We start from the raw sequence: 27,355 nt of genomic DNA, 5'->3' as shown, positions 1-27,355 counted from the left end.
GCCTTCGACTCAATTTGGCATGAGGGTCTGCTCTACAAATTGACGGAAAGTGGTGTTGGGGGAAAAACATACAACATTATAAAATCTATGTACACAAACAACAAGTGTACGGTTAAAATAGGCAAAAAACACACATATTTCTTCCCACAGGGCCGTGGGGTGAGACAGGGATGCAGCTTAAGCCCCACCCTCTTCAACATATATATCAACGAATTCGCGCGGGCACTAGAAAAGTCTGCAGCACCCGGCCTCCCCCTACTAGAATCTGAAGTCAAATGTCTACTGTTCTGATGATCTGGTGCTTCTGTCACCAACCAAGGAGGGCCTACAGCAGCACCTAGATATTCTGCACAGATACTGCCAGACCTGGGCACTGACAGTAAATCTCAGTAAGACCAAAATAATGGTGTTCCAAAAAAGGTCCAGTCGCCAGGACCACAAATACAAATTCCATCTAGACACCGTTGCCCTAGAGCACACAAAAAACCGATACATACCTTGGCCTAAACATCAGCGCCACAGGTAACTTCCACAAAACTGTGAACGATCTGAGAGACAAGGCAAGAAGTTAATTCTATGCCATCAAAAGGAACATAGAATTCAACATACCAATTAGGATCTGGCTAAAATTACTTGAATCAGTTATAGAACCCATTGCCCTTTATGGTTGTGAGGTCTGGGGTCCGCACACCAACCAAGAATTCACAAAATGGCACAAACACCAAATTGAGACTCTGCATGCAGAATTCTGCAAAAATACCCTCAGTGTACAACGTAGAACACCAAATAATGCATACAGAGCAGAATTAGGCCGATACCCGCTAATTATCAAAATCCAGAAAAGAGCCCTTAAATTCTACAACCACCTAAAAGGAAGCGATTCCCAAACCTTCCATAACAAAGCCATCACCTACAGAGAAATGAACCTGGAGAAGAGTCCCCTAAGCAAGCTGGTCCTGGGGCTCTGTTCACAAACACAAAAACACATCCCACAGAGCCCCAGGACAGCAACACAATTAGACCCAACCAAATCATGAGAAAACAAAAAGATAATTACTTGACACATTGGAAAGAATTAACAAAAAAACAGAGCAAACTAGAATGCTATTTGGCACTAAACAGAGAATACACAGTGGCATAATACCTGACCACTGTGACTGACTCAAACTTAAGGAAAGCTTTGACTATGTACAGACTCAGTGAGCATAGCCTTGCTATTGTGAAAGGCCACCGTAGGCAGACCTGGCTCTCAAGAGAAGACAGGCTATGTGCACACTGCCCACAAAATGAGGTGGAAACTGAGCTGCACTCCCTAACCTACTGCCCAATGTATGACCATATTAGAGACACATATTTCCCTCAGATTACACAGATCCACAAAGAATTCGAAAACAAACCCGATTATGATAAACTCCCATATCTACTGGGTGAAATACCACAGTGTGCCATCACTGCAGCAAGATTTGTGACCTGTTGCCACAAGAAAAGGTCAACCAGTGAAGAACAAACACCATTGTAATACAACCCATATTTATGCTTATTTATTTTCCCTTTTGTACTTTAACCATTTGTACATCGTTACAACACTGTATATATACATAATATGACATTTGTAATGTTTTTATTCTTTTGAAACTTCTGTGAGTGTAATGTTTACTGTAAATTTGTATTGTTTATTTCACTTTTGTATATTATCTACCTCACCTGCTTTGGCAATGTTAACATATGTTTCCCATGCCAATAAAGCCCCTTGAATTTAATAGAATTGAGAGAGAGATGTGTGTGTGTGAGTGATAGAGAAATAATGTGTGAGAGAGACATTTCCTACCCCAATTCGATAAAAAGTCCATAATAATAAAGTCATAATAATCTGACTGAGTGCGCCACATCTGCCACAGCATGGGGGTCAATAACACCATGGTAGATAGTAGTAAAGGTAGTGCTGGATTAGATGTTGTCCAGGTCCGTCAGCTCAGACAGACACTCTGGACAGATGGTTGAGACGCCTAAAGGTTGAAGCTGACAGTCCATGATTAAACATGCAATTACGTCCCCAGCAGCCTGAATCGCTCCTCTTCTCCCGCTCAACTCAACGGGTGTATTATTCAGGGGACTCAAGAGAACACACATGCACATGCGTGCGCACACCCACATAACAAACACACATCGACAAAGCATCAACATATATACAGTGGGGAGAACAAGTATTTGACACACTGCCGATTTTGCAGGTTTTCCTACTTACAAAGCATGTAGAGGTCTGTAATTTCTATCATAGGTACACTTCAACTGTGAGAGACGGAATCTAAAACAAAAATCCAGAAAATCACATTGTATGATTTTTAAGCAATTAATTTGCATTTTATTGCATGACATAAGTATTTGATCACCTACCAACCAGTAAGAATTCCGGCTCTCACAGACCTGTTAGTTTTTCTTTAAGAAGCCCTCCTGTTCTCCACTCATTACCTGTATTAACTGCACCTGTTTGAACTCGTTACCTGTATAAAAGACACCTGTCCACACACTCAATCAAACAGACTCCAACCTCTCCACAATGGCCAAGAGCAGAGAGCTGTGTAAGGACATCAGGGATAAAATTGTAGACCTGCACAAGGTTGGGATGGGCTACAGGACAATAGGCAAGCAGCTTGGTGAGAAGGCAACAACTGTTGGCGCAATTATTAGAAAATGGAAGAAGTTCAAGATGACGGTCAATCACTCTCGGTTTGGGGCTTATTGCAAGATCTCACCTCGTGGGGCATCAATGATCATGAGGAAGGTGAGGGATCAGCCCAGAACTAAACGGCAGGACCTGGTCAATGACCTGAAGAGAGCTGGGACCACAGTCTCAAAGAAAACCATTAGTAACACACTACGCCGTCATGGATTAAAATCCTGCAGCGCACGCAAGGTCCCCCTGCTCAAGCCAGCGCATGTTCAGGCCCGTCTGAAGTTTGCCAATGACCATCTGGATGATCCAGAGGAGGAATGGGAGAAGGTCATGTGGTCTGATGAGACAAAAATAGAGCTTTTTGGTCTAAACTCCACTCGCCGCGTTTGGAGGAAGAAGAAGGATGAGTACAACCCCAAGAACACCATCCCAACCGTGAAGCATGGAGGTGGAAACATCATTCTTTGGGGATGCTTTTCTGCAAAGGGGACAGGACGACTGCACCGTATTGAGGGGAGGATGGATGGGGCCATGTATCGCGAGATCTTGGCCAACAACCTCCTTCCCTCAGTAAGAGCATTGAAGATGGGTCGTGGCTGGGTCTTCCAGCATGACAACGACCCGAAACCCACAGCCAGGGCAACTAAGGAGTGGCTCCGTAAGAAACATCTCAAGGTCCTGGAGTGGCCTAGCCAGTCTCCAGACCTGAACCCAATAGAAAATCTTTGGAGGGAGCTGAAAGTCCGTATTGCCCAGCGACAGCCCCGAAACCTGAAGGATCTGGAGAAGGTCTGTATGGAGGAGTGGGCCAAAATCCCTGCTGCAGTGTGTGCAAACCTGGTCAAGAACTACAGGAAACGTATGATCTCTGTAATTGCAAACAAAGGTTTCTGTACCAAATATTAAGTTCTGCTTTTCTGATGTATCAAATACTTATGTCATGCAATAAAATGCAAATTAATTACTTAAAAATCATACAATGTGATTTTCTGGATTTTTGTTTTAGATTCCGTCTCTCACATTTGAAGTGTACCTATAATAAAAAATTACAGACCTCTACATGCTTTGTAAGTAGGAAAACCTGCAAAATCGGCAGTGTTTCAAATACTTGTTCTCCCCACTGTATATATAAGCCAGGTGAATGCTATACTTGTGTTGTGAATGAAGGGAGTTTCCCTCCATACAATGTAGCCTAATGCACTTTGAGTACCTGGTGGAATAAACCATTGTAAAATGTACTTGTATACAGACAGTAGTTTCAGCATGTCACTGGACTGGCCTCATTGACCTTGCTAATACCTCTTTTACCTCCTTAACTTAGAAAATATGCTTCTTGCATTGAATAGAGACAGCTCTCCAGCTCACTGCACTCTATAGCATGATAAATCTCCTTAATGTCTGCCTTGGCTTAATTGAAAAAGAGAAGTACATTAAAAGTGTCTAATGGAATATAGGAAAACGCTTCTCTCTCCCAGCTCATAAATCCAGCCCAGAGCACCCAGCTATTCCGACAGACTTTCTTCTCAATTTTATGACTAAGACGGTTTATATCACCAGAGAGCCCAAGGTGGGGGGCAGGGGATTCATGTCAGCCATCGTAAGTTTGGAGACGGGGGTGACAGCGAGTTTATAGCCAGTCTGGGGCTGGGGGTTGATCAATGTTGTCAGAGCTTACTGCTATACATGACCCAGAGACAGGACCGGCGTTATGGGCGGGCATTATGGGGCCTGGCCTGCCCTACCGTACTTCCTTGCACATCCAAATAAAATATAGATAATTTATTTGACCGGGACACACGCCAACAGAAAGACCCATCAATCTCAGATAAAGCATCCGAGTGAGTGAAACAGCGCCCCTCTGTCTCACTATATGTAGCCCATGAATCGGATGCTGTCTGGACAAAAAGAGTATAGCATGTCATACTCTTTTTAGCCAGACAGCATTCGATACATGGGCTACATATAGTGAGACAGAGGGGCGCTGTTTCGCTCACTCGGATGCTTTCTACGGTGAGATTGTTTCAGCAGAGAGGAAGAGGCGACAGGAGAGGGCTCACTCTCACCTAAATCTGTCCAGAATTAGCCCAACGGTTTTCTATGGGCTTAATATGCAGACCTAAGCTTTTGCCTGCCTTCCCACCTTTGGGACAATGACTCCCATTAGGGCGGAGACATGAGCATCTCGTCATTACCAGTCAAAGGTTTGGACACACCTACTCATTTAAGGGTTTTTCTATTTTCTATGTTGAGAATAATAGTAAAGACATCAAAACTATGAAATAACACATATGGAATCATGTAGTAACCAAAAAAAGTGTTGAACAAATCAAAATATATTTTATATTTGAGATTCTTCAAAGTAGCCACCCTTTGCCTTGATGACAGCTTTTCATTCTTGGCATTCTCTCAACCAGCTTCACCTGGAATGCTTTTCCAACAGTCTTGAAGGAGTTCCCACATATGCTGAGCACTTGCTAGCTGCTTTTCCTTCACTCTGTGGTCCAACTCATCCCAAACCATCTCAATTGGGTTGAGGTCGGGTGATTGTGGAGGCCAGGTCATCTGATGGAGCACGCCATCACTCTCCTTCTTGGTCAAATAGCCCTTACACAGCCTGGAGATGTATCGGGTCATTGTCCTGTTGAAAAACAAATGATAGTCCCACTAAGCACAAACCAGATGGGATGGCGTATCGCTGCAGAATGCTGTGGTATCCATGCTGGTTAAGTGTGCCTTGAATTCTAAATAAATCACTGACAGTGTCACCAGCAAATAACCCCCACACCATCACACCTCCCTGCTTCACGGTGGAAACAACACATGCGGAGATCATCCATTCACCTACTCTGCGTCTCACAAAGACACGGCAGTTGGAAACCAAAACTCTCCAATTTGGACTCATCAGACCAAAGGACAAATTTCCACCGGTCTAATGTCATTGCTTGTGTTTCTTGGCCCAAGCAAGTCTCTTATCATTATTGGGGTCCTTTAGTAGTGGTTTCTTTGCAGCAATTCGACTATGAAGGCCTGATTCACACAGTCTGAACAGTTGATGTTGAGATGTGTCCGTTACTTGAACAGCATTTCTTTGGGTTGCAATTTCTGAGGCTCTACAACACTACTCTACAATGTAGAAAATAGTAAAAATAAAGAAAAACCCTGGAATGAGTAGGTGTGTCCAAACTTTTGACTGGTAATGTATATTGATCTCTGGTTTTAGGCAGCCATTTGTGAATTGGAAAGTAAAGTTGGCGTGTGCACAGTGCACTATTCAGCTGCTGGCTTCCACAAAAGTAAGTTGAGGTTTTCCTAAAATTATATAATTATACCTGTCTAAATAAAATAATTCAAAATACTTCACTAGAGAGCATGACTTATGCCTAACAAACACGTAGGCCTATGCCTATTTGGGAAGCCCATTTGGCAATTGGCCTAGCTCATAAATGAGTTGCGGCTGTCAGTGAAAAGCATCTAAAAGATGTGTAAAGATAATGTGTCTTGAGTATATTTTAAAATGTTGAGACAAGAAGAAGGGGGGGGGGGGGGGGGGGGTGTAGCTAAGATATGGCTCATCTCTCTACAGAATGCATGCACTCAACTCTCCAGAATGCACTCAGCTGTCTCCCGCCAATTCTTGCAAATTCATTGTTTCATTATGAGAATTGTTTGCCTTTGGACTGTTTTTTAAAATCAATTCCCCATTACATATGTCACCAGTAGTAGATGTACCGTTAATCCCCATCATTTGGCTACATAAATTTTTGTTAATGCATGTATTAATTAGGCTATAGTAATTTACTATTCTCATTCTCGGAGAGGAAACATGTTTTGCAGAGTTCACAACCTGCTACACTTGTGAGAAACAAGATTTGGTTTATTTCATAACCATCATTTACGAGTTGTCAATTATTTTATTGTCTTTTGTTTGGAGGGTTCCATGTGAGCAATAAGCATGTGTCTGGTTTCTCTGTGCTAATAATGTTGAGAGAGCATGCATAGAAGTACCTGACCTGCTGGATTGTCTTAACTCACCACCTCCAACACAACATTTTTCTTCACCTCACACAGTAAGTCAACAAAGTCTGTTTTTAACATCCATTTCAATGATAATAGTTCCTCACAAAAAATCTTTACAACACTATCCAGGCCTCAATAACCACCAAGCCTCAGCGTGAAAGAGCAAAATATCATGATCTGATGATCCCATATATCCAGTGGAAATGTCATAAAATACCTGAACATTTTTCCCTTAGGCATAAACAGCTGTCTGTCCCTGAGCTCACTGTTGCTGGAAACTCTGAGGGTCCAGAAAAGACTATTGATACAATGTTGCAAGTTAACTAGGAACAGCTTCAGGCCAGATCCAGTTGATGGATTTAATACAATGTTGCACTTCAGTAGCGATGGCTCAAGTCAAGACAGATAGAAAGGGAGGCAGACAGGTGGAGTAGAGAGGTGAATGATATTGAAAGAACCTGAATTTTCATCAGGATATTTTCTACTGTTTTTATTTTGTTGGCTTTTGGCCTATTAATTTTACTTAGTTGATGATGGACGTTATAGGCCTACTGCTGCATTGGCCTATGCTATCCCTGAGTTCCATGCGCTCATTTCTTTAGCCTCCAATGGAACACAGTGTATCAATGTGTCCATACGGCAGAGGCTGGTGCTTTGGCATTAGTGGAATTTGAACTTTCAGATTTGTATCATTTTAATACCAATTTTTAGGATTAACCATGTGACATTGATTATGAGAAACGAAAGAGCAGTAACGTGACCACACAAAGCCCCAGCCCAGTCTGTATCACACTAATGGAGAGAGAGGCCAGACTACTAGAGGAGTATTACTAAACGTTTTCGCACTCTGCCCCACCTAAAGGTTTTTGACCAACAAAATGTTTCTCAGGACAACCCAGTTTTTAGCCGTGACTGCAGGACTGGCTGAAAGCCACCACGTGGGAATCACTGGACCACACAACATTCTGTGACCCCCAACTCATGTACTCAGACTCTTTATGTCGAGTACCTTGCGGTTGACATAATACCAGAAGACTGAGCCAACTAGTAGAATCTAGACTTTCAATCAGGCCATCCTACTGAAAGGGCCAGATATTTATTTATTTATTTATTTAACCTTTATATAACTAGGCAAGTCAGTTAAGAACAAATTCTTATTTGATATGAAACAGCTATTACATTATAACGCAGCTATTAAACAACCAGTACTCATGCTCTCGTCAGACACAGCTGAAATCACGTGACTGATTTCTTAATGTCTGTGTCACAAATCAGAAAATGTTGAACAACAGGTGAAGACAGCAGAACAGTGCCATAGACATGTAAGGGGGTATGGGGCTGGGGTGCAGGGACATGGCTCATACCTCTACAATGGTGACTTTGGCTGCCTTGCACATGGGCTGGTTGAAGTTCCTGGCTGTTTTCCTACATGGAGAGAGAAAGAGAGAGAGAGAGAAAGAGATGACATTAGCTAACAAGCATTCATGAGGGAGGCAACAAGGGAGCAATACAAGAAAGCAGGCACAGAGAAGTAATGGAATTGAAGTACAAGAAGTCAATTAAGCATTAAGGCATAACAGGCAGTGCAGTATCATGAACACAGTCACGGATAAATGGCGTTGTTCGGCCCGGCGCGATAGAAAAGGTTTTATAACATGAGTTACAGCATCAACACAGAGCAATCATGAACCGTGCAACAATCATTTCAACATTGCCTGTTTTTGCCTGTGAAATCAAAAGGGGATTGTTTATTGCAAAGTAGATACTGCGCTCTTGTGGTGACCAATTGAATTGCATTCACTATCACTTATTTTCAGTGTACATGAGAGTAAATATTCAGGGGCAAAAAACAATACGGGTCCATTTTTATGTGGACCGAGAGAATGTTCTTCTTGTTCTTCTCACATACTGACAGAGAAGGGAACTAAGAAGAAAAGTCCATTCAGTCAGACGTAATTTCACTTTTCTACAGCTTTTCTGGAGAACGTTCAGTCTCTTTAAGCTGTATAGTGTCAACATCTTAATTCAGTCACTGAGTCTAAAAGTTAATATCCTACCAGCGATCCATATGGCACAGAGCGACCTGCAGGCCCGGAGTTTTGCTTATTGTGGAAACATCACTAGGTGATTAGAAAGGTTTAAACCTGTCCTGGGACAAGCAGTGGCCTAAATCACAGTGGCTTAGGTAAATATTTAGTGTCAAATGGATATGTATTACATAATGTACATTTATTCAATACTACGCTGATGGCTTTTTTGAAATAATGAAGCACCTCGTCTCTTCAACAGCATTACAGTCTTAGTGACAGCAGACTTAACTTCTTATGGCTGGGAGGCAGTATTGAGTAGCTTGGATGAATAAGGTGCCCAGAGTAAACTGCCTGCTGCTCAGGCCCAGAAGCTAAGATAGGCATATTATTAGTAGATTTGGATAGAAAACACTCTGAAGTTTCTAAAACTGTTTGAATGATGTCTGTGAGTATAACAGAACTCATTTGGCAGGCAAAAACCTGAGAGAAAATCCAACCAGGAAGTGGGAAATCTGAGGTTTGTAATTTTTCAACTCTTCGCCTATCCAAGATACAGTGTAAATTTGGTCCGATTGCACTTCCTAAGGCTTCCACTAGATGTGGCTTTGAGGCTTCTACTGTGAAGGGGGACAGAATGTGAGCTGTTTCAACCAGAGGTCTGGCAGAGTGCTATGAGCTCAGTCTCGCGCACGCCCGTGAGAGTTAGCTGCGTTCCATTGCATTTCTAAAGACAAAGGAATTCTCCGGTTGAAACATTATTGAAGATTTATATTAAAAACATCCTAAAGATTGATTCTATACATCGTTTGACATGTTTCTACGAACTGTAATGGAACTTTTTGACTTTTCGTCTGGACCTAGTGCTCGCGCCTCATGAATTTGGATTTGTGAACTAAACGCGCGAACAAAAAGGAGGTATTTGGACATAAATTATGGACTTTATCGAACAAAACAAACATTTATTGTGGAACTGGGATTCCTGGGAGTGCATTCTGATGAAGATCATCAAAGGTAAGTGAATATTTATAATGCTATTTCTGACTTCTGTTGGCTCCACAACATGTTTTTTTGAAATCTGACACAGCGGTTGCATTAAGGAGAAGTGGATCTATAATTCCATGTATAACATTTGTATCTTTTATCAATGTTTATTATGAGTATTTCTGTAAATTGATGTGGCTCTCTGCAAAATCACTGGATGTTTTGGAAGCAAAACATTACTGAACATAACGCGCCAATGTAAACTGAGATTTTTGGATATAAATATGAACTTCATCGAACAAAACATACATGTATTGTGTAACATGAAGTCCTATGAGTGTCATCTGAAGAAGATCATCAAAGGTTAGTGATTCATTTTATCTCTATTTCTGCTTTTTGTGACTCCTCTCTTTGGCTGGAAAAATGGCTGTGTTTTTCTGTGACTAGGTGCTGACCTAACATAGTCGTTTGGGGTGCTTTCGTCATATAGCCTTTTTGAAATCGGACACTGTGGTGGAATTAACAACAAGTTTATCTTTAAAATGGTGTAAAATACTTGTATGTTTGAGGAATTTTAATTATGAGATTTCTGTTGTTTGAATTTGGCGCCCTGCACTTTCACTGGCTGTTGTCTAATCGATCCCGTTAGCGGGATTTCAGCCGTAAGAAGTTTTTAAGGGGTAAATAAGCGCCTATGCTTTGTGCAATGATTCAAGGGTAGGAGGAAGTAGCCTGCCCTGATATCAGGTAACCTTTATCCACAAAATAAGTGATTGACAGACAGGTTAGAGTGAGTGAATGTATTGGTAGCTACCTGAAGATTACGTTCCCGGCCTTGTCGGCCTTCCAGGCCTTGACCAGAGCAAAGTCTCCAGTGATGGCCTTCTCCATGATGTAGTGCCTTCCATTAAACTCCCGCACCTGCCAAACAACAACACAGCAAGCAGCTCAAGAGACGGACTTAGAAGACTGCTGGATATGACAGCATTTTGAGTGTGGTTACAGAGGCTAGTGCGCCATTTCAGTATAGGCAGATTGTGTGATGAAAACAGACAGTGGTGAGAAAAACAATTTGATGCAATAACATTAGGAGATGTGTCTTTGTGTCACGATGTGGTGAATGTGGTGCTAGAAACCACATGGTGGTAGAGGCTGGGGTCTGACCTCTCTCTGTTCACTGGCGATGGCGATAGTTCCGTCCTTGTTGTATTTGATGGGGGAGCCGCCCTCCTGGATGAGGGTACCGTAGCCTGTAGCCGTGAAGAAGGCAGGAACACCCGCACCCCCAGCTCTGATCCTCTCTGCTAGGGTACCCTGGGGGAGAGAGGTCATGGTCATCAATTGGATCATTACTCAAAATCACTGAACCTGGACATTGCCAAACCTCCACAACAAATGTATATGACCTCAAATAACTCAAATGGATAACCTAGTGAAGCAAGGAGGTATGTGTGTGCGTGCGTGCGTGTCACCTGTGGCGTTAGCTCCACCTCCAGCTCCCCAGACAGGTATTGTCTCTCAAACTCGATGTTCTCTCCCACATAGGAGGAGATCATCCTCTTGATCTGTTTGGTCTGTAGGAGCAGACCCAACCCAAAGTTATCCACCCTGCAGGGAGAGAACACACAGGTTACCACACACACACACACACACACACACACACCAGCCTACAGAGAGAGCAAACCGATCATCAGCTCCTCAGGGTATGCTGCACCACGTACGCACACCCTACCCAGGTAGATTCATATTATTCCCAAATGTTTACAAAAAATGTTTGTTGGATTTTATTTCTAATACTCTTTTCGATGTGTCACTTATGGGATACACCTTAGGGTGGCAAATGAGGTGAGCTCTTCTCCTCAATAAAGGGAGCCACTTGCCCGCCAACTGGTCATTCTGGCCTCTCTTCCTTGCGGAAGTGACTGCGTTCACAAGAAGCTCTCCTCAGCACCACTAGATTCCTGTCTTCCTATTGAACTGTTTTCAGGCAAACCGTGAGATTAACGCTGCCGAACGTAGGACCTCAGCTCCTGTCGATAGTGTTGAGTACTGATTGAAAGGAAGATTTTGCTTTGAGTAGAATTAATTTTCTACTTGTCAGTCCCCGTTGTAGCTAACGTCACATGGCTAGCTATCAAGACTTGGTTAGCCCTCGCTGCAATGATTTAGCTTACCTGGCTAGCTAGCTGCAAGGCCAGCCAACCACGCTAACAAAGGACTAGCTTTCGCCGCAAGGCTTAATCTAACCTGGCTAGCTCACTGTAAGGCAAGCTAACCACACCAGCATTACTAGCTGCAACATGGTAATATTGCTTTCTCCCATCTCGCGTCTAGCTAACTGGAAAGCTAGCTAACGACACTACAAAGGGATAGCTCTCACCGATAGGCTTAGCTAACACGGATAAGTTTCGGCAAAAATAGCTTTTCCACCTGCAAGGGTAGAAAGCTAGCTATACATTTAGCTCAACCCACATTCACCCGTGCCGTGTTGACTAGATTGACCGCCCTTACTTCACAGCGCGACGGTCGAGACACGCTTTGTTCGTTGAGAGACAAGGGAAGCACACGCTTTTCTCCGGCTAGCGGGGTACTAACTAGCTACGAGGAGAACGCTAACTAGCTTACACTTTGCTCAAGGAATACAATTTCTCTGAGCCGTGGAGCCTGCTACCCCCTCACAGGGCGCCGGCCACTGCCCCATTACCGGAGCACCCTTGCTATCAGGCAAGAACACACACACTGTTTGTGTACCGTCTGCCTGGGGGCATAGCAGGCTAAAGCAGCACTCACTAACCCCGAGTTCGACGGGTGAACACTCCCCTCTCGCACCATCCCGGGAAAGCGACTTTTCCCAGCGGCCCCAGCATGCATGCCAGAAGGAAAACACAACTGGAACAAGCCTTTGTCCAGCAATGGCCAAACCAGGTACTTTCTTGGCATGGACATTCAGGGCATGGAGGAGAAAGGTTTCAACAAGCCTTGGGGTGGTTAGCCAGTGGTCACTGGCTAACCACCCCAACCCCAGTGCCGTCTGCACGCACACCTGCCTGCTGCCATTCCTGAGCAAGCTCTGTACTGGTGGTGCCCCGATCCCGCAGCTGAATCAACTTTAGGAGACGGTCCTGGCGCTTGGTGGACTTTCTTGGGCGCCCTGAAGCCTTCTTCACAACAATTGAACCGCTCTCCTTGAAGATCTTGATGATCCGATAAATGGTTGATTTAGGTCTTACTGCAATCTTACTGACAGCAATATCCTTGCCTGTGAAGCCCTTTTTGTGCAAAGCAATGATGACGGCACGTGTTTCCTTGCAGGTAACCATGGTTGACAGAGGAAGAACAATGATTCCAAGCACCACCCTCCCTTTGAAGCTTCCAGTCTGTTATTCGAACTCAATCAGCATGACAGAGTGATCTCCAGCCTTGTCCTCGTCAACACACACACCTGTGTTAACGAGAGAATCACTGACATGATGTCAGCTGGTTCTTTTGTGGCAGGGCTGAAATGCAGTGGAAATGTTTTTGGGGGGATTCAGTTCATTTGCATGGCAAAGAGGGACTTTGCAATTAATTGCAATTCATCTGATCACTCTTCATAACATTCTGGAGTATATGCAAATTGCAGCAGACTTTGTGAAAATTTATATTTGTGTCATTCTCAAAGCTTTTGGCCACGACTGTACTTCTCCCATGGGGAAAGATGGGATGTTCGACCTAGGAGTACGTCCCCAGCGGCAGAGGGTCAATCAGTGTCTTGAACTGCCTCCTCTCGGCTGGACCACAGAACCTCCCCCCATCCCATTCCCCCAATGGGGGAGAGGCACATCTGTGCTCCTTAAACCCTGCCCCTCATGCAGCGGCTCATCTTTATGCATCTGCTCACAGGAAAGACTGGGGGGGTCTCACTCAACCCCAGAGTACCCCCTGGTACCCCTCATTCCGACGGTACTTCTCCCTGCCCAACAGGGGGCACTCAGTCATGCTCCGTACGTGTTTATGAGTGCTAGGGTTGATGGCATTTACCATCTCAATTGTACAGCGAGGATCAATGAGAATGAGAGACTTCCAGTGTTGGGTTTAAACCCATCGCCTATATCCACTATGAAACTTCAATCAAAAGATAAGTGTCTACAGACTCCGGGTTAAGCGAGAATTGTGTCAAGATCAGTGCGGCTTGGCGGGGGTCGTGTTTTGGAGGACGCATGGCTCTCGACCTTCGCCTCTCCCGAGTCCGTACGAGAGTTGCAGCGATGGGACAAGACTGTAACTACCAATTGGACATCAAGAAATTGGGGGGAAAAAGGGGTAAAAAAATATTTTGTGTGTCCACAGACTTTTTCTCAGCTCTCTGTCACTAGAAGAGCCTCTCAATCACAGACACCTCAAACTGATGATAGTGTTTCATGCATTGACACACTTTCGCCCTGCCGTCGAAATGGTCACATCCTGGTCGAGGCAGACAATATGACTGTGGTGGAACACAACCACCACAAGGTTGGCACTTGCTCTTTGCATCTACACAGACTAACTGTCAAGACTATTCTGTGGAGCAGGGCACAACTATTTTCAATATGCGCGACTCATGTCCCAGGCGTATTGAATGTGGGAGCGGACTTGTTGTCTAGAGGGAATCCCCTATACAGGGATTGGAGACTGCACCCCCAGATGGTGAACCAGATCTTATATCTATTCGCATAGCACAAAGACACGCACTGCGTGTTGTTCTTTGCTATAGCATGATACACACCACTGGGACTGGATGTGCGGGCACACCCTTGAAGGGTGGTGCTTTACGCTTTTCCTCCTCTATGCTTGATTTTCCCCCCACTCTGGACAGAGTAAGGGAACAAGGATTATCCCTCCTTGATAGCCCCTCGATGACCAGGGAAGCTCTGGCTAGTGGACATTCTTCTCTCGCTTTACGCTGAGCCCTGGCAACTACAGTTACTATCTTTTGACCCACGTGAACAAGGAGATTTTCCACCTTCACCCGGAACCCATTGCCCTCTGGGCCTGGCCCGTGAGGATAAATATGAATGCGATAGGCTTGCCCTTCTACGTGCTCACTATATACAGTTGAAGTCGGAAGTTTACATACACTTAGGTTGGAGTCATTAAAACTCGTTTTTCAACCACTCCACAAATTTATTTTTAACAAACATGAAACAATTAACAAACAACAAACAATATAGTTTTGGCAAGTCGGTTAGGACATCTACTTTGTGCATGACACAAGTCATTTTTCCAACAATTGTTTACAGACAGATTATTTCACTTATAATTCACTGTATCACAATTCCAGTGGGTCAGAAGTTTACATACACTAAGTTGAATGTGCATTTAAACAGCTTGGAAAATTCCAGAAAATGATGTCATGGCTTTAGAAGCTTCTGATAGGCTAATTGACATAATTTGAGTTAATTGGAGGTGTACCTGTGGATGTATTTCAAGGCCTACGTTCAAACTCAGACCTCCACATGTCTGGTTCATCCTTGGGAGCAATTTCCAAACAACTGAAGGTACCACGTTCATCTGTACAAACAATAGTACGCAAGTATAAACACCATGGGACCAAGCAGCCGTCATACCACTCAGGAAGGAGACACGTTCTGTCTCCTAGAGATGAACGTACTTGGTGAGAAAAGTGCAAATCAATCCCAGAACAACAGCAAAGGACCTTGTGAACATGCTGGAGGAAACAGGTACAAAAGTATCTATATTCACAGTAAAATGTCAGGAATTGTGAAAAACCGAGTTTAAATGTATTTGGCTAAGGTGTATGTAAACTTCCGACTTCAACTGTAGATACATGTTGTGCGTTTGTGAGAAGTGGTGTGTCCAGAAACAATTAACTGTCAAAGTTTTTCCAACCAAAATCTCAGCCTGTCGACAATACACAGGAGGGAAACAACTTGTGTTATGTCGTTTCATGATGGGAGTGCGTCGCTTACGCCCAGTCTTCAAGCCTCCAAGCCTTTAGCCCCATCCTGGGACCTGTCTATTGTGCTTGAGGTGATTTCACAGCAACCTTTTCAGCTGCTGGAAAGCGCCAAATTGAATATCAATCCTTGGAAGACGGCTTTGATCATTGCCATTACATCTGCAAAGCGAGTGAGTGAGCTGCATGCACTGTCCACTATTCGTGCCTAGAGTTTGCCCTGGGTTTCGTGGTTACGTAACCCCGCCTTCATGCCCAAGATCAGTGGCAATTACAATTGTAATTGAGCGCATGGCTTTCCACCCGCCACCCTTCACTTCTACGGAAGGGCATCTCCACCGTTTATGTCCAGTATGTGCTTTGCCAATCTACTTGGGTAGGACGAGAGCATGGCGTAAGAGTACGAACCCTTTGTGTTCGTACCCTTTGTGTTCGTTAACGGCTATCTCATTGGATAGTGGAGGCTATTATATTGGCTTATTATAGCAAGGGTTTATAGCCCCCGGAGGATCCGAGGGCTCACTCCACCAGAGGTATGGCTACCTCTTGGTCAATGTTCAAAGACATCTCTTTGTGAGGCGGCATGTTGGGCCACCCCTTTTACCAACTGGACGTCACTGCACCTTCATTGGTGTATACTGTCTTTAGTTTGGGAGCCTCTGAATGGTGATGCTGTTGGAACAACCCTGGCTTCGGAGAGCATGTCTGCGTTACGGGAGTTGGCAATATGCCATGTGACACATCGAAACGAGTCTTAGAAACAGAACTTAGGTTTCTATTAGTGAGATGTGTCACTGCTTTTCCCTGATCAGAAAAGCACAAGGAAGAGATGCATGCTTGAGAATGAACAGTTGGCGAGCAAGTGGCTCCCTTTATTGGAGAGGGGCTCAACTCATTCGCCACTCAACCCGTCTGTCTCCAACAGATGCTGTGTGATTGGACACTTCGAGCTCGTGACCCGCCCAAAGGCGTATCCCATAACTGACACATATTCCCTCATTCTCAAGTTATTCAAGGTCAAACTACTGTTAACAGCTCTGTCAGTCAGGTACTGTGAACGTTAACGAAGCGCAACAATCTACTATAACAGCATGAAATTATATTTGTTATAAATGTTTGTGTATGACAGTAAAGGGCAATTCCAGTGTTATGGATGTGACATTTGCACACAAAATGAGAAACAAAATGTCTCACAGAATTGACTTATCAAGCATAAATGAAAATGTTATTGTATATTTGTAGAACCCTATAGGGGAAGTGTTCCAAAATTCTAAGTAATACAACTTTGAAGTAACGGAACAGCAAAACTTAGTTATGGATGTGACTGAAATTGACAGGCCTTTTTGGGAGAATGGACACATCAGCAAAGGTCTGTGAATCTCGAAGTCTTAGGGTAAAATATGAATAGCCACTGTGAAAGGTAAGGCTTGGCTACACACAAAAACAACAATGATGAAAATATAAAATTATCATATACAGTGCATTCGGAAAGTATTCATACCCCTTGACTTTTTCCACATTTTATGTTACAGCCTTATTCTAAAATGGATTAAATAGTCCCCCCCTCATCAATCCACACACACACACACACACACACAACCCCATAATGACAAAAGCAAAAACAGGTTTTTAGACATTTTTGTAAATGTATGACAAACATTTTTTTAAACTTAAACATCACATTTACATAAGAATTCAGACCCTTTACTCAGAACTTTGTTGAAGCACCTTTGGCAGTGATTACAGACTCAAGTCTTCTTGGGTATGGCGCTACAAGCTTGGCACACCTGTATTTGGGGAGTTTCTCCCATTCTTCTCTGCAGATCCTCTCAAGCTATGTCAGGTTGGATGGGGAGCGTTGCTGCACAGCCATTTTCAGGTCTCCAGAGATGTTTGATCGGGTTCAAGTCCAGGCTCTGACTGAGCCACTCAAGAACATGGAGACTTGACCCGAAGCCACTCCTGCGTTGTCTTGGCTGTGTGCTTAGGGTCTTTGTCCTGTTGGAAGGTGAACCTTCGCCCCAGTCTGAGGTCCTGTGCAGGTTTTCATCAAGGATCTCTCTCCGTTCATTTTTCCCTCGACCCTGACTAGTCTCCCAGTCTCTGCCGCTGAAAAACATCGCCACAGCATGATGCTGCCACCACCATGTTTCACCATAGGGATGGTGTCAGGTTATCTCCAGACGTGACGCTTGGCATTCAGGTGAGTCCTTTAGGTGCCTTTTGGCAAACTCCAAGCAGGCTGTCATGCCTTTTACTGAGGATTTGCTTCTGTCTGGCCCCTCTACCATAAAGGCCTGAATGGTGGAGTGCTGCAGAAATGGTTGTCCTTCTGGAAGGTTCTACGATCTCCACAGAGGAACTCTGGAGTTCTGTCAGAGTGACCATCGGATTCTTGGTCACCTCCCTGGCTAAGGCCCTTCTCCACTGATTGCTCAGTTTGGCCAGGCGCACAGCTCTAGGAAGAGTCTTGGTGGTTCCAAACTTCTTCCATTTAAGAATGATGGAGACCACTTGTGTTCTTGGGGACCTTCAATGCTGCAGACATTTTTTGGTACCCTTACCCAGATCTGTGCCTCGACACAATCCTGTCTCAGAGCTCTACAGACAATTCCTTCGACCTTAATGCTTGGTTTTTGCTCTGACATACACCATCACCTGTGGGACCTTTATATAGACAGGTGTGTGCCTTTCCAAATCATGTCCAATCGATTGAATTTCCCACAGGTGGACTCCAATCAAGTTGTAGAAACATCTCAAGGATGTTCAATGGAAACAGGATGAACCTGAGCTCAATTTCAAGTCGCATAGCAAGGCATCTTTTATTTTTTTATTGCAAATATTTCTAAAAACCTGTTTTCGCTTTGTCATTATGGGGTATTGTGTGTCAATTGCTGATAATTTGTTATTTATTTAAATTGATTTTAGAATAAGGCTGTAACGTAACAAAATGTGGAAAAAGTCAAGAGGTCTGAATACTTTCAAGGCACTGTATACTTTAGAGAGTAAAATGTACCGTTCTGGATGTGACACTATGCAAAACGTGTTTATATATTAAAAGATTTCTTCAACAAACTTCACAATAATACTTTTGTCATCTGAAAATGCAGTGTACCTCAAAGAACCAAGAAATCACCAGTATCTTGAATAGTCATTGCATAGGCTATCAAAGTGCACTCGTGGGTCCTGTCTTAACCAACCAGAAATGCACAAATGTGCTACAAAAATGCATTTACAATTCTTTATTTGAAAAACTATTTTCATTGCGAATTAAAGTGCTGCATACCTCAAATATAGAAATATATGCACTTTCATAACACTACAGGAAAATGTTATTATGGATGTGACATTCTGCATTATGGATGTGACAGGTTCCTAAAAGACAGACAGCAAATGACACTGCACTCCATTTCAAATGTACAACATTTTACTAATATCATTCTAGATCATTAAAGACTGATGTTTTATTTAAAATATTCAATGTTATTATCAATTCACCTACTGAGTAACAGAATAAACATTGAAAAACTCAAACTTAATTCATCTTTTTTTATAAACTCATGCTTTGTGTTAATCTCACACCATTTAATCTGCCAGCGCAGGCTCTATGGTACTGCCTCCCCCTGTTGTCCACAAAAGGACAAAGTCCCTGGACAATTTGACCTGCAGCCATCTAAGCCTTGTCCTCCTTGGCTGGCAAGATGTACACACATCCTGTGTGGTTGTTTCTCCTCAAGAACTGCATTTCAAATCAAATTGAATTTGTCACATGCGCAAAATACAACAGGTAGACCTTACCGTGAAATGCATACTTACAAGCCCTTAACCGACAATGCAGTTCAAGAAAGAGTTAAGAAAATATTTATGAAGTAAACTAAAGTAAAAAACAATAAAAAGTAACACAAAATAACAATAATGAGAATACATACAGGGGGTACCGGTACTGAGTCAATGAGTGGGGGTAAAATCAAATACACATAGTTAGCAGATGTTAATGCGAGTGTAGCAAATTGCTTGTGCTTCTAGTTCCGACAATGCAGTAATATCCAACGAGTACTCTAACCTAACAATTTCACAACACCTACCTTATACACACAAGTGTAAAGGAATGAATAAGAATATGTACATTAAAAAAAGATATGAATGAGTGATGGTATAGAACGGCATAGGCAAGATGCAGTGGATGGTATAGAGTACAGTATATACATATGAGATGAGTAATGTAGGGTATGTAAACATTATATGAAGTGGCATTGTTTAAAGTGGCTAGTGATACATTTATTACATCAATTTGGAGTTGAGTCAGTATGTTGGCAGCAGCCACTCAATGTTAGTGATGGCTGTTTACCAGTCTGATGGCCTTGAGATAGAAGCTGTTTTTCAGTCTCTCGGTCCCTGCTTTGATACATCTGTACTGACCTCGCCTTCTGGATGATAGCGGGGTGAACAGGCAGTGGCTCGGGTGGTTGTTGTCATTGATCTTTTTGGCCTTCCTGTGACATCGGGTGGTGTAGGGGTCCTGGAGGGCAGGTAGTTTGCCCCCGGTGATGCGTTGTGCAGACCTCACTACCCTCTGGAGAGCCTTACGGTTATGAGCGGAGCAGTTGCCGTACCAGGCAGTGATACAGCCCGACAGGATGCTCTCGATTGTGCATCTGTAAAAGTTTGAGTGTTTTTGGTGACAAGCCACATTTCTTCAGCCTCCTGAGGTTGAAGAGGCACTGCTGCGCCTTCTTCACCACGCTGTCTGTGTGGGTGGACCATTTCAGTTTGTCCGTGATATGTACACAGAGGAACTTAAAACTTTCCACCTTCTCCACTGCTGTCCCGTCGATGTGGATAGGGGGGTGCTCCCTCTGCTGTTTCCTGAAGTCCACGATCATCTCCTTTGTTTTGTTAACGTTGAGTGTGAGGTTATTTTCCTGACACCACACTCCGAGGGACCTCACCTCCTCCCTGTAGGCCGTCTCATCGTTGTTGGTAATCAAGCCTACCACTGTAGTGTCGTCTGCAAACTTCATGATTGAGTTGGAGGCGTGCATGGCCACGCAGTCGTGGGTGAACAGTGAGTACAGAAGAGGGCTGAGAATGCACCCTTGTGGGGCCCCAGTGTTGAGGATCAGCGGGGTGGAGATGTTGTTACCTACCCTCACCACCTGGGGGCGGCACATCAGGATGTCCAGGACCCAGTTGCACAGGGCGGGGTCGAGACTCAGGGTCTCGAGCTTGAAGACGAGTTTGGAGGGTACTATGTTGTTAAATGCTGAGCTGTAGTCAATGAACAGCATTCTCACATAGGTATTCCTCTTGTCCAGATGGGTTAGGGCAGTGTGCAGTGTGATTACGATTGCGTCGTCTGTGGACCTGTTGGGGCGGTAAGCAAATTGGAGTGGGTCTAGGGTGTCAGGTAGGGTGGAGGTGATATGGTCCTTGACTAGTCTCTCAAAGCACTTCATGATGACGGAATTGAGTGCTACAGGGCGGTAGTCATTTAGCTCAGTTACCTTAGCTTTCTTGGGAACAGGAACAATGGTGGCCCTCTTGAAGCATGTGGGGACAGCAGACTGGGATAAGGATTGATTGAATATGTCCGTAAACACACCAGCCAGCTGGTCTGTGCATGCTCTGAGGACGCGGCTGGGGATTCCGTCTGGGCCTGCAGCCTTGCGAGGGTTGACACGTTTAAATGTGTTGCTCACGTCGGCTGCAGTGAAGGAGAGCCCACAGGTTTTGGTAGCGGGCCGTGTCAGTGGCACTGTAGTGTCCTCAAAGCGAGCAAAGAAGTTGTTAAGTCTGTCTGGGAGCAAGACATCCTGGTCCGCGACGGGGCTGGTTTTCCTTTTATAGTCCGTGATTGACTGTAGACCCTGCCACATACCTCTCGTGTCTGAGCCGTTGAATTGCGACTCTACTTTGTCTCTATACTGACGCTTAGCTTGCTTGATTGCCTTGCGGGGGGAATAGCTACACTGTTTGTATTCGGTCATGTTTCTGGTCACCTTGCCCTGATTAAAAGCAGTGGTTCGCACTTTCAGTTTTGCGCGAATGCTGCCATCAACCCACGGTTTCTGGTTTGGGAATGTTTTATTAGACGCTGTGGGTACAACATCGCCGATGCACTTGCTAATAAACCCGCTCACTGAATCAGCGTATACATCAATGTTGTTGTTCGCCGCAATGCGGAACATATCCCAGGCCACGTGATCGAAGCAATCTTGAAGCGTGGAATCCGATTAAACGCTGGTCCGACCAACAGACCTGAGCGCGGGAGCTTCCTGTATTAGTTTTTGTCTATAGGCTGGGAGCAACAAAATGGAGTCGTGGTCAGCTTTTCCGAAAGGAGGGCAGGGGAAGGCCTTATATGCGTCGCAGAAGTTAGAATAACAATGATCTAGGGTTTTGCCAGCCCTGGTTGCACAATCGATATGCTGATAGAATTTAGGGAGCCTTGTTTTCAGATTAGCCTTGTTAAAATCCCCAGCTACAATAAATGCTGCCTCAGGATATGTGGTTTCCAGTTTACATAGAGTCAAATGAAGTTCGTTCAGGGCCATCGATGTGTCTGCTTGGGGGAGATATATGCGGCTGTGATTATAATCGAAGAGAATTCTCTAGGTAGATAATGAGGTCGGCATTTGATTGTGAGGAATTCTAAGTCAGGTGAACAGAAGGACTTGAGTTCCTGTATGTTCTTATGATCACACTACGTCTCGTTAATCATAAGGCATACACCCCCGCCCTTCTTCTTACCAGAAAGATGCTTGTTTCTGTCGGCGCGATGCGTGAAGAAACCAGATGGCTGTACCGACTCCGATAGCGTGTCTCGAGTGAGCCATGTTTCCGTGAAACAAAGAACGTTAGTCTCTGATGTCTCTCTGGAAGGCTACCCTTGCACGGATTTCGTCTACCTTGTTGTCAAGAGACTGGACATTGGCGAGTAGTATGCTCGGAAGCGGTGCGCGATGTGTCCGTCTACGGGGCCTGACCAGAAGACCGCTCCGTCTGCCCCTTCTACGGCGTCGTTGTTTTGGGTCGCCGGCTGGGATCCGATCTATTGTCCTGGGTGGTGGGCAAAACAGAGGATCCGCTTCGGAAAAGTCGTATTCCTGGTCGTAATGTTGGTGAGTTGACGTTGCTCTTATATCCAATAGTTCCTCCCGACTGTATGTAATAAAACCTAAGATTACCTGGGGTAACAATGTAAAAAATAACACATAAAAAAACAAAATACTGCATAGTTTCCTAGGAACGTGAAGCGAGGCGGCAATCTCTGTCGGAGCCGGAAGTACAGGTTACAGGTTAGTCAAGGTAATTTGTACATGTAGGTATGGGTAAAGTGACTATGCATAGATAGACATCGCGTAGCAGCAGTGAAAAAACAAAATGGAGGGGGGGGTGTCAATGTAAATAGTCCGGGTGGCCATGTGATGAATTGTTCAGTAGTCTTATGGCTTGGGGGTAGAAGATGTTGAGCCTTTTGTTCCTAGACTTGGTGCTCCGGTACCGCTTGCCGTGCGGTAGTAGAGAGAACAGTCTATGACTTGGGTGACTGGAGTCTTTGACAATTTTTGGGGCCTTCCTCTGACACCACCTAGTATATACACTACCGTTTAAAAGGGGGTCACTTAGAAATGTCCTTGTTTTTGAAAGAAAAGCAAATCTTTTTACCTTTAAAATAACAAAATAACATGAAATTGATCAGAAATAAAGTGTAGACATTGTTATTGTTGTAAATGACTATTGTAGCTGGATACGGCTGACTTTTTATGGAATATCTACATAGGACTTGACAGAGGCCCATTATCAGCAACCATCACTCCTGTGTTCCAATGGCACGTTGTGTTAGCTAATCCAAGTTTATCATTTTAAAAGGCTAATTGATCATTAGAAAACCCTTTTGCAATTATGTTAGCACAGCTGAAAACTGTTGTCCTGATTAAATAAGCAATAAAACTGGCCTTCTTTAGACTAGTTGAGTATCTGGAGCATCTGCATTTGTGGGTTCGATTACAGGCTCAAAATGGCCAGAAACAAAGACCTTTCTTCTGAAACTCGTCAGTCTATTCTTGTTCTGAGAAATTAAGGCTATTCCATGCGAGAAATTGCCAAGAAACTGAAGATCTCGTACAACGCTGTGTACTACTCCCTTCACAGAACAGCGCAAACTATCTCTAACCAGAATAGAAAGAGGAGTGGGAGGCCCCGGTGCACAACTGAGCAAGAGGACAAGTACACGAGAGTGTCTAGTTTGAGAAATAGACGCCTCACAAGTCCTCAACTGGCAGCTTCATTAAATAGTACCCGCAAAACACCAGGCTCAAAGTCAACAGTGAAGAGGTGACTCCGGGATGCTGGCCTTCTAGGCAGAGTTCCTCTCTCCAGTGTCTGTGTTCTTTTGCCCATCTTAATCTTTTCTTTTTATTGTCCAGGCTTTTTCTTTGCAACTCTGCCTAGAAGGCCAGGATCCCTGAGTCGCCTCTTCACTGTTAACGTTGAGACTGGTGTTTTGCGGGTACTATTATTTTTTTTATCTGCCGTTTCCAGCTACAATAGTCATTTACAACATTAACAATGTCTACACTGTATTTCTGATCAACTTGATGTTATTTTAAAAATGGACAAAAAGTGTTTTTCTTTCAAAAACAAGGACATTTATAAGTCACCCCAAACTTTTGAACGGTAGTGAAGGTCCTGGATGGCAGGAAGCTTGGCCCCAGTGATGTACTGGGACGTACACAGTACCCTCTGTAGCGCCTTACGGTCAGATGCCGAGCAATTGCAATACCATGCAGTGTTGCAACCCGCCAGGATGCTCTCGATGGTGAAGCTGTAGAACTTTTTGAGGATCTGAGGACCCAATGCCAAATCTTTTCACTCTTCTGAGGGGGAAATGGTTTTGTCATGCCCTCTTCACGACTGTATTGCCGTGTTTGGACCATGATAGTTCGTTGGTGATGTGGACACTTGAACTTGAAACTCTCGACCCGCTCCACTACAGCCCCGTCAATGTTAATTGGGGTCTGTTCAGCCCTCCTTTTCCTGTAGTCCACGATCAGCTCCTTTGTCTTGTTCACATTGAGGGAGAGGTTGTTGTCCTGGCACCACACTGCCAGGTCTCTGACCTCCTCCCTATAGGCTGTCTTCTCATTGTCGGTGATTATGCCTACCACTGTTGTGTCGTCAACAAACTTAAATGATGATGTTGGAGTCGTGTTTGGCCACGCAGTCGTGGGTGAACAGGGAATACAGGAGGGGACTAGGCAAGCACCCCTGAGGGACCCCAGTGTTGAGATCAGCGTGGCAGATGTGTTGTTGCCTACCCTTACCACCTGGGGGCGGCCTGTCAGGAAGTCCAGGATCCAGTTGCAGAAAGAGGTGTTTTGGGGCCTCCCGGGTGGCGCAGTGGTCTAGGGCACTGCATCGCAGCGCTAGCTGTGCCACCAGAGATTCTGGGTTCGGGCGCCCAGGCTCTGTCGCAGCCGGCCGCGACCGGGAGGTCTGTGGGGCGACGCACAATTGGCCTAGCGTCGTCGGGGTTAGGGAGGGTTTGGCCGGTAGGGATATCCGTGTCCCATCGCACACCAGCGACTCCTGTGGCAGGCCGGGCACAGTGGACGCTAAGCAAGGTCGCCAGGTGCACGGTGTTTCCTCCGACACATTGGTGCGGCTGGCTTCCGGGTTGGATGCGCGCTGTGTTAAGAAGCAGTGCGGCTTGGTTGGGTTGTGTTTCGTAGTACGGGAGTTGTAGCGTTGAGACAAGATAGTAATTACTAACAATTGGATACCACGAAATTGGGGAGAAAAAGTGGGTAAAAATTATAAAAGAAAAATAAAATAAATAAATAAAAGAAAGAGGTGTTTTGTACCAGTGTCCTTAGCTTAGTGATGAGCTTCGTGTGCACTATGGTGTTGAACACTGAGCTGTAGTCAATGAACTGCATTCTCAAATAGGTGTTCCTTTTGTCCAGGTGGGAAAGGGCAGCGTAGAGTGTGATTGAGATTGATTTGTCTGTGGATCTGTTGAGGCGGTATGCAAATGTGAGTGGGTCTAGGGTATCCGGGATGGTGGTGTTGATGTGAACCATGACCAGCCTTTCAAAGCATCTTCATGGCTACCAACGTGAGTCCTACGGGGCGGTAATCATTTAGGTAGGTTACCTTCGCTTCCTTGGGCACAGGGACTATGGTGGTCTGCTTGAAACATGTAGGTATTACAGACTCGGTCAGGGAGAGGTTGAAAATGTCAGTGAAGACACTTGCCAGTTGGTCCGCGCATGCTTTGAGTACACGTCCTGGTAATCCATCCGGCCACGCAGCTTTGTGAATGTTGACCTGTTTTAAAAGGTCTTGCTCACATCGGTTACGGAGAGCATGATCACATAGTTGTCCGGAATAGCTGGTGCTCTCATGCATGCTTCAGTGTTGTTTGCCTCGAAGCGAGCATAAAAAGGCATTTAGCTCATATGGTCGGCTCGCGTCACTGGGCTGGGTTTCCTTTTGTAGTCCGTACTAGTTTTCAAGCCCTGCCACATCCAACGGAGTGTCAGAGCTGGTGTAGTAGGATTCAATCTTAATCCTGTATTGACACTTTGCCTATTTGATGGTTTGTCTGAGGGACTAGCAGGATTTCTTATAAGCGTCCGGTTAGTGTCCCGCTCCTTGAAAGCGGCAACTTCAACCTTAAACTCAATGAGGATGTTTCCTGTAATCCATGGCTTCTGGTTGGGATATCTACATACAGTCACTGTGGGGACGACGCTGTCGATGCACTTATTGATGAAGCCGGTGACTGAAGTGGTATACTCCTCAATGTCATTGGAGGAATCCCGGAACATATTTCAGTCTGTGCTAGCAAAACAGTCCTGTAGCGTAGCATCCACGTCATCTGACCAATTCCATATTAAGTGAGTCATTGGTACTTCCTGCTTTAGTTTTTCCTTGTACGCAGGAATCAGGAGGATAGATTTATGGTCAGGTGTATTTTTTTTAAATTACATTTAAAAAAAATAAAAAGTTACAAACAACGTGAAAAAAGCCTGTTAGGAGCCCGTAAAACGGCAGCCATCCCCTCCGGGGCCATTCATTTCAACAGCATCAGAGTCAGTCTGTTACCAGTCCCACAAACTGCCTGTATATACACTGAGTAAACCAAACATTAGGAACTCATTCCTAATTAAGTCCCCCCCCACCCTCAGAACAGCCTAAAAAGCTTTCCACAGGGATGCTGGCCCATGTTGACTCTAATGCTCCCCACAATTGTGTCAAGTTGGTTGGATGTCCTTTGTGTGGTGGCTCATTCTTGATACACACAGGAAATTGTTGAGCTTAAAAATCCTTCTTTAACCTGTCTCCTTCCCTTCATCTACACTTATTTTAAGTGGATTTAACAAGTGACATCAATAAGGGATCCTGGAGGGGCTCCCGAGTGGCGCAGCGGTCTAAGGCGTCACTACAGACCCGGGTTCGATCCAGGGCTGTATCACAACCGGCTGTGATCGGGAGTCCCATAGGGTGGTGCATAATTGGCCCAGCGTCATCCGAGTCAAGGGGAGGGTTTGGCCGGGAGGGCTCTACTTGGCTAACCGCGCTCTAGCGACTCCTTGTGGCGGGCCGGGCGCCTGCAGGTTGACCTCGGTGGTCAAGTGAATAGTTTCCTCTGACACATTGGTGCGGCTGGCTTCCGGGTTAAGCAGGTGGGTGTTAAGAAGCACGGTTTGG

General features: G+C 44.7%; 1 protein-coding gene across 1 annotated transcript in view; it reads right to left on the bottom strand.

Annotated features, from left to right (window-relative positions):
* Window positions 1–27,355, bottom strand: part of oxct1a (3-oxoacid CoA transferase 1a) — a 118,582-nt gene that overhangs the window by 78,113 nt on the left and 13,114 nt on the right. Inside the window, exons 4-7 of the mRNA XM_038988244.1 lie at window positions 11,175–11,310; window positions 10,867–11,016; window positions 10,517–10,623; window positions 8,056–8,116 (exon numbers count right to left, since the gene is read on the bottom strand). Coding sequence (XP_038844172.1) covers window positions 8,056–8,116; window positions 10,517–10,623; window positions 10,867–11,016; window positions 11,175–11,310 — 454 coding nt within the window. The remainder of the gene's footprint in view (window positions 1–8,055; window positions 8,117–10,516; window positions 10,624–10,866; window positions 11,017–11,174; window positions 11,311–27,355) is intronic.

Source organism: Salvelinus namaycush, chromosome 1 (assembly GCF_016432855.1).
Source record: "Salvelinus namaycush isolate Seneca chromosome 1, SaNama_1.0, whole genome shotgun sequence".
In the NCBI taxonomy this organism is placed as follows: domain Eukaryota; kingdom Metazoa; phylum Chordata; class Actinopteri; order Salmoniformes; family Salmonidae; genus Salvelinus; species Salvelinus namaycush.
Note: the sequence above shows the minus strand (reverse complement) of the source record. Positions and strands in the feature narration are given on the sequence as shown.